Source organism: Heterodontus francisci, chromosome 18, assembly GCF_036365525.1.
Source record: "Heterodontus francisci isolate sHetFra1 chromosome 18, sHetFra1.hap1, whole genome shotgun sequence".
In the NCBI taxonomy this organism is placed as follows: Eukaryota; Metazoa; Chordata; class Chondrichthyes; order Heterodontiformes; family Heterodontidae; genus Heterodontus; species Heterodontus francisci.
In genome coordinates, this window is record NC_090388.1 from 88687260 (window position 1) to 88702243 (window position 14984).

The 14984-nt window shown below is 48.1% G+C and overlaps 1 protein-coding gene across 6 annotated transcripts in view; it reads right to left on the reverse strand.

Moving 5' to 3' along the window:
- Nucleotides 1-1262: 1262 nt before the first annotated feature.
- LOC137379762 (ubl carboxyl-terminal hydrolase 18-like) overlaps nt 1263-14984 on the reverse strand; it is a 287737-nt gene continuing 274015 nt past the window's right edge. For 5 of the 6 annotated variants that reach the window (XM_068051108.1, XM_068051106.1, XM_068051105.1 and 2 more), the window contains 3 exons: nt 14443-14574; nt 7992-8041; nt 1263-1351 (listed from right to left, as the gene is read on the reverse strand). In XM_068051108.1, coding sequence (XP_067907209.1) covers nt 1273-1351; nt 7992-8041; nt 14443-14574 — 261 coding nt within the window. In that variant the 3' untranslated portion in view covers nt 1263-1272. The remainder of the gene's footprint in view (nt 1352-7991; nt 8042-14442; nt 14575-14984) is intronic. The other variant, XM_068051109.1, reaches the window with a different exon arrangement.

The window sequence follows — 14984 nt, forward strand, 5'->3', positions numbered from 1 at the left end:
GCGGTCTCCCACCGGCGGAGGACAGGGGCTCGGCTGTCCGGGCGGCAACTCCGGGGACGGACCACCAGGTGGAGGAGTAGCAGAAGCCCCCAGGACGCCCCTCACTGCGGGTGGCGAGGGGGCTCGGGAGCGCAGAGCGCTCCCGGCCGAGCTGACCCCCGCTCAGCTGGAACTGTTCATCGGACCCAAGCCCCGAAATCCTCCTCGGGAGCCGGTCCCGCACAACCGAGCCGCTCCGTGCCATTCCAATTGGCGCGGAGGGGTTTCCTGTACGGGCTGCTCCTGCACACTCTCTACTTCCTCGTCCTCGTCAGCCGGCCGGACACGCCCTGGCAGTCCGCGTTGCCATCTGGCGGTGAGGGGAAACCCCGATGGAGATCTCGGGGACCTGGGGTGGAGGGTGCTGCACAGAGCAGTCCCGTGCAATAGGCTTTTAAGTAGGTTCACGGACTCCCAGGCCACCTGTACTTTCTGCGGCCTGGACGAGTCCGTGTTCCACATTTGATGGGCCAAATGGCCTCCTTCTGTGCTGTAAATGACTCTATAACATCTTTCCTAAAATGTGGTGACGAGAACTGGGCGCAATACTGCAGTTGGGACGTAACCAAAGCTTTACATAGGTTCAGCATAACTTCTCTGCTTTTGTACTCAATATCTCTGTTTATGAAGCTCTGGATCCCTTATGCTTTGCTAACTACTGTCTCAATATGTCTTGTCACCTTCAAAGATCTATGCACATGAGCCCCCAGGTCCCTCTATCCCAGTGCATAACTCGCTGCATGTCTCATTCAGCCATCACTCCTGTGCTTGCTGCCCTACATTGACTCCGACAATGCCTCAGTTTTAAAATATTCATCCTCTTTTGCAAATCCCTCTCCTTCACCCCTCCCTATCTCTGTAATCTCCTCTCGACACAACCCTCCCAGATATCTGAGCTCCTCTAATTCCAGCATCTCGAGCATCCCCAATTTTAATCATTCCACTATTGGTTACCATGCCTTCAGCTGACAAGAGCCATGCTCTAGAATTCCCTTTCTTTCCTACTTTAAGGCACTTACCTCTTTGACCAAGCTTTTAGTCACTTGTCCTAACATCACATTATGTGACTCGGTGTCAAATTTTGTTTGGGATGTTTTACTAGGTTGAATCCGCTATATAAATGAAAATTGTTGTAGAAGGAGATCCCTATAGAAATCAGAAATGCTTGAACCCTGAACAGGAAGCTGTGTTGTTCACAATCCATCAGTTTGAGGGAAGTGATGCCTCATCCCTTTATTGTCCACGCGCAGAACAGTGCGTAGTCCTCTCCTGCTCCACTCTCTTGTACAACAGCATATATGCAGTCTCATCCCTGCAGGAATAGAACGATAACAAACATTACTGCAGGGCAGTCCTGAACAACTCACCACACAGCATGTGGAACTAGGCCAGGCTTAGACTAGACTATGAAACACCCTGAGTGGGCAATGGCAGTAGGTCCACTTATTAGATCTAATTTAAAAGTACTTGTAAGTTAGAGGGGATCTATGATGTATAATTGTACACAACCACAATCTGTAACCTCATGGCCCGGCATATCCCCCACTCTACCATTACCATCAAGCCAAGAGACCAACCCTGGTTCAATGAAGAGTGCAAGAGGGCATGCCAGGAGCAGCACCAGGCATCCCTCAAAATGAGGTGTCAACCTGGTGAATCTACAACCCAGGACTACTTGCATGCCAAACTGCATAAGCAGCATGCAATAGACAGAGCTAAGCGATCCCATAACCAACAGATCAGATCTAAGCTCTGCAGTCCTGCCACATCCAGTCATGAATGGTGGTGGACAATTAAACAACTAACTGGAGGAGGTGGCTCCACAAATAGCCCAATCCTCAACGATGGGGGAGCCCAGCACTTCAGTGCGAAAGATAAGGCTGAAGCATTTGCAACAATCTTCAGCCAGAAGTGCTGAGTTGATGATCCATCTCGGCCCCCTCCTGAAGTCCCCAGCATTACAGATGCCAGACCTCAGCCAATTCGATTCATTCCACGTGATATCAAGAAACGACTGAAGGCACTGGATACTGCAAAGGCTATGGGTCCTGACAATATTCCGACAATAGTACTGATGATCTGTGCTCCAGAACTTGCCGCATCCCTAGCCAAGATGTTCCAGCACAGCTACAACACTGGCATCTACCCGGCAATGTGGAAAATTGCCCAGGTATGTCCTGTACACAAAAAGCAGGACAAGTCCAACCCGGCCAATTACCGCCCCATCAGTCTACTCTCAATCATCAGCAAAGTGATGGAAGGTGTCATCAACAGTGCCATCAAGCGGCACTTGCTTAGCAATAACCTGCTCAGTGATGCTCAGTTTGGGTTCCGCCAGGGCCACTCAGCTCCTGACCTCATTACAGCCTTGGTTCAAACATGGACAAAAGAGGTGAGGTAAGAGTGACTGCCCTTGACAGCAAGGCAGCATTTGACCGAGTATGGCATCAAGGAGCCCTAGCAAAACTGAGGTCAATGGGAATCAGGGGGAAAACTCTCTGATGGTTGGAGTCATACCTAGCGCAAAGGAAGATGGCTATGGTTGTTGGAGGTCAACCATCTGAGCTCCAGGACATCACTGCAGGAGTTCCTCAGGGTAGTGTCCTAGGCCCAACCATCTTCAGCTGCTTCATCAATGACCTTCCTTGAATCATAAGGTTAGAAGTGGGGATGTTCACTGATGATTGCACAATGTTCAGCACCATTCGCAACTCCTCAGATACTGAAGCAGTCCGTGTAGAAATGCAAGACCTGGACAATATCCAGGCTTGGACTGATAAGTGGCAAATAACATTCGCGCCACACAAGTGCCAGGCAATGACCATCTCTAACAAGAGAGAATCTAACCATCTCCCCTTGACATTCAATGGCATGACCATCGCTGAATCCCCCACTATCAACATCCTAGGGGCTACCATTGACCAGAAACTGAACTGGAGTAGCCAATTAAATACTTTGGCTACAAGAGCAGATCAGAGGCTAGGAATCCTGAGGCAAGAAACTCACCTCCTGACTCCCCAAAGCCTGTCCACCATCTACAAGGCACAAGTCAGGAGTGTGATGGAATACTCTCCACTTGCCTGGATGGGTGCAGCTCCAACAACACTCAAGAAGCTCGATACCATCCAGGACAAAGCAGCCCGCTTGATTGGCACCCCATCTACAAACATTCACTCCCTCCACCACCGACACACAGTGGCAGCAGTGTGTACCATCTACAAGATGCACTGCAGCAATGCACCAAGGTTCCTCAGACAGCACCTTCCAAATCCACGACCTCTACCAACTAGAAGGACAAGGGCAGCAAATACATGGGAACATCACCACCTGCAAGTTCCTGTCCAAGTCACACACCATCCTGACTTGGAACTATATCGCCGTTCCTTCACTGTCGCTGGGTCAAAATCCTGGAACTCCCTTCCTAACAGCACTGTGGGTGTACCTACCCCACATGGACTGCAGTGGTTCAAGAAGGCAGCTCACCACCACCTTCTCAAGGGCAATTAGGGGTTGGGCAATAAATGCTGGCCTAGCCAGTGACGCTCACATCCCATGAATGAATATAAACAAAAATAGAGGCGGGGGCTGGGGTTGGTGGGGGGGGAAAGAGAGGTAGAGAGAGAGCAGAATGATGCTTTTATATATAGGAGTAGACCATGAGTAGGCCATTCAGTCCCTCGAGCCAGCTCTGCCATTTAACTGGATCATGGTTGATCTATCTCAATGCCATTTTCCACACTATTCCCATATCCCTTGATATCTTTAATATCTAGAAATCTATTGATCTCAGTCTTGAACATACTCAACGACTGAGCCTCCACAGCCCTCCTGGGTAGAGAATTCCACTGGTTCACCACGTCTGAATGAAGAAATTCCTCATCTCAATTCTAAATATCCTACCTCTTACTCTGAGACTGGGTCCTCTGGTTCTAGACTCCCCAGCCAGGGGAAACATCCTTCCTGTATCTACCCTGTCACGCCCTGTAAGAATTTTGTATTTTTCAATGAGATCACCTCTCATTCTTTGAAACTCTAGAGAATACAGGCCCAGTCTCAACAAAGAACAAAGAACAGTACAGCACAGGAACAGGCCATTCGGCCCTCCAAGCCTGCGCCGATCTTGATGCCTGCCGAAACTAACACCTTCTACACTTCCGGGGCCCATATCCCTCTATTCCCTTCCTATTCATGTATTTGTCAAGATGTCTTTTAAACGTTGCTATCTTATCTGCTTCCACCACCTCCCCTGGCAGCAAGTTCCAGGCACTCACCACCCTCTGTGTAAAAAACTTGCCTCGCACATCCCCTCTAAACTTTGCCCCTCGCACCTTAAACTTATGTCCCCTAGTAACTGACTCTTCCACCCTGGGAAAAAGCTTCTGACTATCCACTCTGTCCATGCCACTCATAACTTTGTAAACCTCTATCATGTTGCCCCTCCACCTCCGTCGTTCCAGTGAAAACAATCCGAGTTTTTCCAACCTCTCCTCATAGCTAATGCCCTCCAGACCAGGCAACATCCTGGTAAACCTCCTCTGTACCCTCTCCAAAGCCTCCACGTCCTTCTGGTAGTGCGGTGACCAGAATTGCACGCAATATTCTAAGTGTGGCCTAACTAAGGTTCTGTACAGCTGCAACATGACTTGCCAATTTTTATACTCTATGCCCCGACCAATGAAGGCAAGCATGCCGTATGCCTTCTTGACTACCTTATCCACCTGCGTTGCCACTTTCAGTGACCTGTGGACCTGTACGCCCAGATCTCTCTGCCTGTCAATACTCCTAAGGGTTCTGCCATTTACTGTATACCTCCCACCTGCATTAGACCTTCCAAAATGCATTATCTCACATTTGTCCAGATTAAACTCCATCTGCCATTTCTCCGCCCAAGTCTCCAACCGATCTATATCCTGCTGTATCCTCTGACAATCCTCATCATTTGGGCGGCACAGTGGCGCAGTGGTTAGCACTGCAGCCTCACAGCTCCAGGGACCCGGGTTCGATTCTGGGCACTACCTGTGTGGAGTTTGCAAGTTCTCCCTGTGTCTGCGTGGGTTTTCTCCGGGTGCTCCGGTTTCCTCCCACAAGCCAAAAGACTTGCAGGTTGGTAGGTAAATTGGCCATTATAAATTGTCACTAGTATAGGTAGGTGGTAGGGAAATATAGGGACAGATGGGGATGTTTGGTAGGAATATGGGATTAGTGTAGGATTAGTATAAATGGGTGGTTGCTGGTCGGCACAGACTCGGTGGGCCGAAGGGCCTGTTTCAGTGCTGTATCTCTAATCTAATCTAATCTAATTATCCGCAACTCCACCAACCTTTGTGTCGTCCGCAAACTTACTAATCAGACCAGCTACATTTTCCTCCAAATCATTTATATATACTACAAACAGCAAAGGTCCCAGCACTGATCCCTGCGGAACACCACTCGTCACATCCCTCCATTCAGAAAAACACCCATCCACTGTTACCCTCTGTCTTCTGTGACTGAGCCAGTTCTGTATCCAGCTTGCCAGCTCACCTCTGATCCCGTGTGACTTCACCTTTTGTACCAGTCTGCCATGCGGGACCTTGTCAAAGGCTTCACTAAAGTCCATATAGACAACATCCACTGCCCTTCCCTCATCAATCATCTTCGTCACTTCCTCAAAAAACTCAATCAAATTAGTAAGACACGACCTCCCCTTCACAAAACCATGCTGTCTCTCGCTAATAAGTTCGTTTGTTTCTAAATGGGAGTAAATCCTGTCCCGAAGAAACCTCTCTAATAGTTTCCCGACCACTGACGCAAGGCTCACCGGCCTATAATTTCCTGGATTATCCTTGCCACCCTTCTTAAACAAAGGAACAACATTGGCTATTCTCCAGTCCTCTGGGACCTCACCTGTAGCCAATGAGGATGCAAAGATTTCTGTCAAGGCCCCAGCAATTTCTTCCCTCGCCTCCCTCAGTATTCTAGGGTAGATCCCATCAGGGCCTGGGGACTTATCTACCTTAATGCTTTGCAAGACACCCAACACCTCCTCCTTTTTGATAATGAGATGACTGAGACTATCTGCACTCCCTTCCCTAGGCTCACCATCCACCAAGTCCTTCTCCTTGGTGAATACTGATGCAAAGTACTCATTTAGCACCTCGCCCATTTCCTCTGGCTCCACGCATAGATTCCCGTCTCTGTCCTTGAGGGGGCCAACCCTTTCCCTGGTTACCCTCTTGCTCTTTATATATGTATAAAAAGCCTTGGGATTTTCCTTAATCCTGTTTGCCAATGACTTTTCATGACCCCTTTTAGCCCTCCTGAGTCCTTGCTTAAGTTCCTTCCTACTGTCTTTATATTCCTCAAGCTTCATCTGTTCCTAGCCTTCCAGCCCTTACAAATGCTTCCTTTTTCTTTTTGACTAGGCTCACAATATCCCGTGTTATCCAAGCTTCCCGAAACTTGCCAAACTTGTCTTTCTTCCTCACAGGAACATGCTGGTCCTGGATTCTAATCAGCTGACGTTTGAAAGACTCCCACATGTCAGATGTTGATTTACCCTCAAACAGCCGCCCCCAATCTAAATTCTTCAGTTCCTGCCTAATATTGTTATAATTAGCCTTCCCCCAATTTAGCACCTTTACCCGAAGACTACTCTTATCCTTATCCACAACTACCTTAAAACTTATGGAATTATGGTCACTGCTCCTGAAATGCTCCCCCACTGAAACTTCAACCACCTGGCCGGGCTCATTCCCCAATACCAGATCCAGAATGGCCCCATCCCTCGTTGGACTATCTACATACTGTTTCAAGAAGCCCTCCTGGATGCTCCTCACAAATTCTGCCCCATCCAAGCCCCTCGCACTAAGTGAGTCCCAGTCAATATTGGGGAAGTTAAAATCACCCACCATTACAACCTCAATCTTTCCTCACAGGACAGTCCCGCCATCCCAGGAATCAGTCTGGTGAACCTTCATTGCACTCCCACTACGGCAAGAACATCCTTCCTGAGGTAAGGAGTGGCTAGGGGCCCTGATGGTGAGGAGGGTGGCACTGTTTCCCATTCAAGGGACCCCCTTCTCACAGAACAGTTCTGTAGCACACCTGGAAGGAGAAAAGAAAGAGCACTAGAGGGCATAGCACACCACTGCTGCCACTGGCAGTGCCAGCCCTATGCTGTATGATATCTGCAGGTATCCTTGCAGCATGTGGCAGAGCTTAGCTTCTGCCTCTTTTGACCCTAAGCCTTGGTAGCTATGTCTGTGGTCACTGTCTGGTAGGAGCTCCTGTCTGTAAGTGAGAGAGACAAGCGACATTCAGGTGGGTGTAGCCTACCGCTGGTGCAGCTCGAGCACTCATCCCAACACATTCCCCCATTGCAACACATGTTCCTCCAAAACAGAGAAGGTGAAATTCCCATTGGGAAACCTACTATCCCAGTAGTTTGTATGAACAAAAAAAATGCACCAGAATGCTGGTCTCTAAGTCTCCTGACCAATTAGACATAGGAATGACTACATGGCCCAGAATGGCTGGAAATGCTCCTGGAGGCTCTTCCAGTGTACTTTATATGGGCAGCTGGATGACTGGGAACAACACCAGTACAAACCTCAAAGTAACATCACCAGGGGCTAATTGTGAATGGCAAACCGCTGTGCACTTCAGGGGTCTGTGCAAAACCACATGGAAAAATTGGTGGGACACAAGCCAGGTGGAAATGTGTAACCCATTCATGCACTTGATTACATCCAGAAAATCAGCCTAAATCAGGGATGTGGTAAATAAACCGGGAAAGGATCCTGACAAACATGAAATCTGTTTATTACTGAACATGCACTGACTCTCCCCTTTGAACCTAGCCTGGTTACTGGGGTGCAGCAGCTTAGGAGTAGGAATGACCATAGGCTTGATCAATAACTGAGAGGAACAGTGCAAACACCTGATGTATCAATATGGAATAAAATACTCACCAACTAGAGCCATGGCTCCCAAAGGTCTTCATGACATCATTCCACGTCACCTGTTAATGAAATAGTCCCCATCAGCCTGACTGTGGCATGTATATTACAGGCCATTATCCTGTATAGGATGTGATGTATATCACAGGCCATGCTCCTGTATAGGTTGGGATGTATATCACAGGCCATGCTCTTGGAGAGGATGGAATGTATATCACAGGCCATGCTCCTGTATGGGGTGGGATGTATATCACAGGCCATGCTCTTGGAGAGGATGGAATGTATATCACAGGCCATGCTCCTGTATAGGATGGGATGTATATCACAGGCAATGCTCCTGTATAGGATGGAATCTCTTTCACAGGCCATGCTCCTGTATAGGATGGAATGTATATCACAGGCCATGCTCCTGTATAGGATGGGATGTATATCACAGGCCATGCTCCTGTATGGGGTGGGATGTATATCACAGGCCATGCTCCTGTATGGGGTGGGATGTATATCACAGGTCATGCTCCTGTATGGGGTGTGATGTATATCACAGGCCATGCTCCTGTATGGGGTGGGATGTATATCACAGGTCATGCTCCTGTATGGGGTGGGATGTATATCACAGGCCATGCTCTTGGAGAGGATGGAATATATATCACAGGCCATGCTCCTGTATAGAACAAAGAACAAAGAACAGTACAGCACAGGAACAGGCCATTCGGCCCTCCAAGCCTGCGCCGATCTTGATGCCTGCCGAAACAAACACCTTCTGCACTTCCGGGGACCGTATCCCTCAATTCCCTTCCTATTCATATATTTGTCAAGATGTCTCTTAAACGTCGCGATCGTATCTGCTTCCACCACCTCCCCTGGCAGCTATTCCCAGGCACTCCACCCTCTGTGTAAAAAAAACTTGCCTCACACATCCCCTCTAAACTTTGCCCGTCGCACCTTAAACCTATGTCCCCTAGTAACTGACTCTTCCACCCTGGGAAAAAGCTTCTGACTATCCACTCTGTCCATGCTGCTCAAAACTTTGTAAACCATGCTCCTGTATAGGATGGGATGTATATCACAGGCCATGCACCTGTATAGGATGGGATGTATATCACAGGCCATACACCTGTATAGGATGGGATGTATATCACAGGCATTGCCCCTGTATAGGGTGGGATGTATATCACAGGCCATGCCCCTGTATAGGGTGGGATGTATATCACAGGCCATGCTCCTGTATAGGATGGGATGTATATCACAGGCCATGCCCCTGTATAGGGTGGGATGTATATCACATGCCATGTTCCTGAATAGGATAAGATGTATATCACAGGCCATGCTCCTGTATAGGATGTGATGTATATCACAGGCCATGCTCATGTATAGGATGGGATGTATATCACAGACCATGCTGCTGTCCAGGATGGGATGTATATCACAGGCCACGATCCTGTACAGGGGTGGGATGTATATCACATGCCATGTTCCTGTATAGGATAAGATGTATATCACAGGCCATGCCCCTGTATAGGATGGGATGTATATCACATGCCATGTTCCTGTAGAGGATTGGATGTATATCACAGGCCATGTTTCTGTAGAGGATGGGATCTATATGACAGTCCTTGCTCCTGTATAGGATGGGATGTATATCACAGGCCATGCTGTTGTAGAGGATGGGATGTATATCACATGCCATGTTCCTGAATAGGATGGGATGTATATCACAGACAATGCTCCTGTATAGGATGGGATGTATATCACTGGCCATCCTCCTGTATAGGATGTGATGTATATCACAGATCATGCTCCTGTATAGGATGGGATGTATATCACAGGCCATGCTCCTGTATAGGATGTGATGTATATCACAGGTCATGCTCCTGTATAGGATGTGATGTATATCACAGGTCATGCTCCTGTATAGGATGGGATGTATATCACAGGTCATGCTCCTGTATAGGATGGAATGTATATCACAGGCCATGCTCCTGTATAGGATGGGATGTATATCACAGGCAATGCTCCTGTATAGGAATTGATGTATAATCACAGGCAATGCTCCTGTATAGGATGGAATGTATATCACAGACAATGCTGCTGTATAGGGTGGGATGTATATCACAGGCAATGCTCCTGTATAGGATGGGATGTTTATCACAGGCCATGCTCCTGTATAGGATGGGATGTATATCACAGGCCATGCTCCTGTATAGGACGGGATGTATATCACAAGCCATGCTCCTGTATAGGATGGGATGTTTATCACAGGCCATGCTCCTGTATAGGATGTGATGTATATCACAGGCCATGCTCCTGTATAGGATGTGATGTATATCACAGGCCATGCTCCTGTATAGGACGGGATGTATATCACAGGCCATGCTTCTGTATAGGATGGGATGTATATCACAGGCCATGCTTCTGTATAGGACGGGATGTATATCACAGGCCATGCTTCTGTATAGGATGTGATGTATATCACAGGCCATGCTCCTGTATAGGATGTGATGTATATCACAGGCCATGCTCCTGTATAGGACGGGATGTATATCACAGGCCATGCTTCTGTATAGGATGTGATGTATATCACAGGCCATGCTTCTGTTTCGGGTGGGATGTATATCACAGGGTTCGACAGAGTACATTGCAAATGGAATGTAAATGTTGGGAATTTGCTGAGAGTGGAATTTGTTGTCGAAGGAGATGGACATGCTCCTTTTTCCCTCCAATACCTATAGTGAAAAATATTAACCTACCTAAAACTTGAATTTGATCAAATAATTAGTTAAAAGACTAAAAACTATAAGCTAAGTAGATCTTTTATGTAACTTTATTTCAATAAATAAAAGGTTCTATAGGGTTGGCGGGGCAGGTGTTGTGTCATGATCCTGGGCAATAACATCTGCTCTAAGTGTTTGCAGCTCCAGCAACTTTCACTCAGAGTTATTGAGCTGGAGTCCGAGCTGCAGATATTGCAGGGGATGAGTTACCTGGACACTTTGTTCCAGGAGGCAGTCACTACCCCTTAGGTTAGGAATTGGTACAGGTCTTTCAGGGACAGGAGGATGTGACTGCGAGTAGGGCAGGTAAGAAGACTCTGGTGCAGTGCTAGAGGAACCTCAGCCTTTGCCCGTATCCAACAGGGTACGAGGTTCTTGCTGCCTTTGTGGATGATGGCAAACTGGCCACAGCACCATGGTACAGGAGGCGATTAAGTGGGGGGAGGGAAAAGGAATGTGGAAGTGATCGGGGCAATACAGTCAGGGGGATGGATACTGTTCTCTGCAGCTGTGACCGAGAGTTCCAAAGGCGGTGTTGCCCACCCAGTGCCAGGGTTAAAAACATCTCTTCACAGCTGGAGAAGAACTTGGAGTGGGCGAGGGAGGATCCAGTTGTTGTGATCCACATAGAAATCAATATCAAGCGCAGAGCGAGGAATGAGCTTCTGATGAAGAAGTTTGAAGAACAAGTGCCCAAATTAATAAATAGGACCTCAAAGATCATAATCTCCAGATTACTACCTGAGCCACGTGCAATTTGGCATAGGGTCAAAAGATCAGAGAGTTGAATGCATGACTCAAAAAATGATGTTGGAGGTGGGGGTTTGGATACATGGGGCGCTGGAACCAGAACTGGGGAAAGAGGGAGCTGTTCGTTTGGGACAGGCTCTACTTAAACTGAGCAGGAATCAGTGTCCTGGCAAATCATATAACAAGGGCTGTGGATAGCACTTTAAACTAAAAAGAGTAGTGGGTGAGGGTGGGAGAGAGTTCACATGAGGGGAATAGTCTAACTCTAAAGAGAAACGTCAAGGCTACAGAGCAGTGTAGCGATTTGGGTAAAGATATGCAGAGTGGGACAGGAAGGGACAGGGAGTTTATCAGTAAGAGTGTATCAGTGAATAAGGTCAAATCAGGGAAAAATGGTACATGGATTTCCAGGAAAGATGGGGGTGGATTTGGGAGGCAGAAACACATTCAAGAACTTTGGGAGGGAAAGGGAGGTTAGAGATCCCTCCAATCATGTTTCTGACCCTCCCACAGTACCGAAACAGCTCTATTCAAGTCACAAATTACATCCTGTGTGACTTGTGACAAAGGTAAACTTTCCCTCCTCGTCCTTCTCAACCTGTCTACAGCCTTTGACACGGTTGACCACTCCATCCTCTTCCAATGCCTCTCCACTGTTGTCCAGCTGGGTGGGACTGCTCTCACCTGGTTCCATTCTTATCTATCTAGCCATAGCATGAGAGTCACTTGCAACGGCTTCTCTTCCTGCTCCCACACCGTTACTTCTGGTGTCCCCCGAGGATCTATCCTTGGTCCCCTCCTAGTTCTCATTTACATACTGTCCCTTGGTGACATCATCCAAAAGCACAGCACTAGTTTTCACATGTTCACTGACGACACTCAGCTCTATCTCACCATCACTTCTCTCGATTCCTCCACTGTTGCCAAATTATCAGACTCTTTATCTGACATCCAGTACTGGATGAGAAAAAATGTTCCCCAATTAAACACTGAAAAGATTAAAGCCATTGTTTTCAGTCCCCGCTCCAAACTCCGTTCCCTCGCTACCAACTCCATCCCCCTCCCTGGCAACAGTCTGAGATTAAACCCAGAGATGAGCTTCCGATCTCATGTATGTGCCACCACTAAGACCGCCTATTTCCATCTCTGTAACATCTCCTGACTTCGCCCCTGTCTCAGCTCATCTGCTGCTGAAACCCCCATTCAAGCCTTTATTAGACTAGGCTATTCCAATGCTCTCCTGGCTAGGCTCCCACATTCTACCCTCCGTAAACTTGAGGTCATCCAAAACTCTGCTGCCCGTGTCTTGACTCACACCAAGTCCCGTTCCCCTTTCACCCCTGTACTCACTGACCTACATTAACTCACACCAAGTCCCGTTCCCCTTTCACCCCTGTACTCACTGACCTACATTAACTCACACCAAGTCCCGTTCCCCTTTCACCCCTGTACTCACTGACCTACATTAACTCACACCAAGTCCCGTTCCCCTTTCACCCCTGTACTCACTGACCTACATTAACTCACACCAAGTCCCGTTCCCCTTTCACCCCTGTACTCACTGACCTACATTAACTCACACCAAGTCCCGTTCCCCTTTCACCCCTGTACTCACTGACCTACATTAACTCACGCCAAGTCCCGTTCCCTATCATCCCTGTACTCACTGACCCACATTAACTCACACCGAGTCCCGTTCTTCTATCACCCCTGTACTCACTGACCCACATTAACACACACCAAGTCCCGTTCCCCTATCACCCCTGTACTCACTGACCTACATTAACACACACCAAGTCCCGTTCCCCTATCACCCCTGTACTCACTGACCTACATTAACTCACGCCAAGTCCCGTTCCCCTATCACCCCTGTACTCACTGACCTACATTAACTCACACCAAGTCCCGTTCCCCTATCACCCCTGTACTCACTGACCTACATTAACTCACACCGAGTCCCGTTCCCCTATCACCCCTGTACTCACTGACCTACATTAACTCACACCAAGTCCCGTTCCCTATCACCCCCTGTACTCACTGACCTACATTAACTCACACCGAGTCCCGTTCCCCTATCACCCCTGTACTCACTGACCTACATTAACTCACACCGAGTCCCGTTCCCCTATCACCCCTGTACTCACTGACCTACATTAACTCACACCGAGTCCCGTTCCCCTATCACCCCTGTACTCACTGACCTACATTAACTCACACCGAGTCCCGTTCCCCTATCACCCCTGTACTCACTGACCTACATTAACTCACACCAAGTCCCGTTCCCCTATCACCCCTGTACTCACTGACCTACATTAACTCACGCCAAGTCCCGTTCCCCTATCACCCCTGTACTCACTGACCTACATTAACTCACACCAAGTCCCGTTCCCCTATCACCCCTGTACTCACTGACCTACATTAACTCACACCGAGTCCCGTTCCCCTATCACCCCTGTACTCACTGACCTACATTATCTCACACCAAGTCCCGTTCCCCTATCACCCTCTGTACTCACTGACCTACATTAACTCACACCAAGTCCCGTTCCCCTATCACCCCTGTACTCACTGACCTACATTAACTCACACCAAGTCCCGTTCCCCTATCACCCTCTGCTCGCTGACCTACATTAACTCACACCAAGTCCCGTTCCCCTATCACCCTCTGCTCGCTGACCTACATTAACTCACACCAAGTCCCGTTCCCCTATCACCCTCTGCTCACTGACCCACATTGGCTCCTGGTCAAACAATGCCTTGGTTTTAAAATTCTCATCCTTGTTTCAAATCACTCAATACCTCACACCTCCCCTATCTATGAAATCTCCCGCAGCTCCACAATGCTCTGAAATATCTGCACTCTGGCCTCTTAACCATCCTTGATTTTAAAGTAGTGTCCCTCTCCCTGAACTTCCCAATTGCTGGTTCACAGTGACTCTTACCCGTGACACGCAGGCATCGTCCAGGTGGTACCAGCTGGAATCTGTGAAGGACTTCACATACGCTGTGTAGTGCCCAAAGCCTGATAACCCAGCATGGGTCAGCACTGCATACAGCTGATAGAACCAGCATTCCTGTCGAAACAAGATACAAGAACATTAGCAGTAGGCCTTTTGGCCCTTTGAAGCTGCTCCACATTGAATTAAATCCTGGCTGAGTTTCTATATCAACATCACTTTCCCACCCTATCCTTTGATTTTCTGAGATTCTGGGCACTATCAATCTCACTGTGAATGTACTCAACGACTGAACATGCACAGCCCTCTGGAGTAGAGAATTCCAAAGATTCATCACTCTGAAGTAGCAATGACGACATGATGAAAAACGTCTTGCGTGGTTAAAATCTAGAAAGCACTGCCTGACAGTTTGCTGGAGGCACACCGTGCTGAATGGGATAGATTTTGAACAGATCTAGCAACTCAAAATTGGGCATCCGTGAGACACTGTGGACCATCAGCAGCAGCAGAATTGTATTCCATCACCA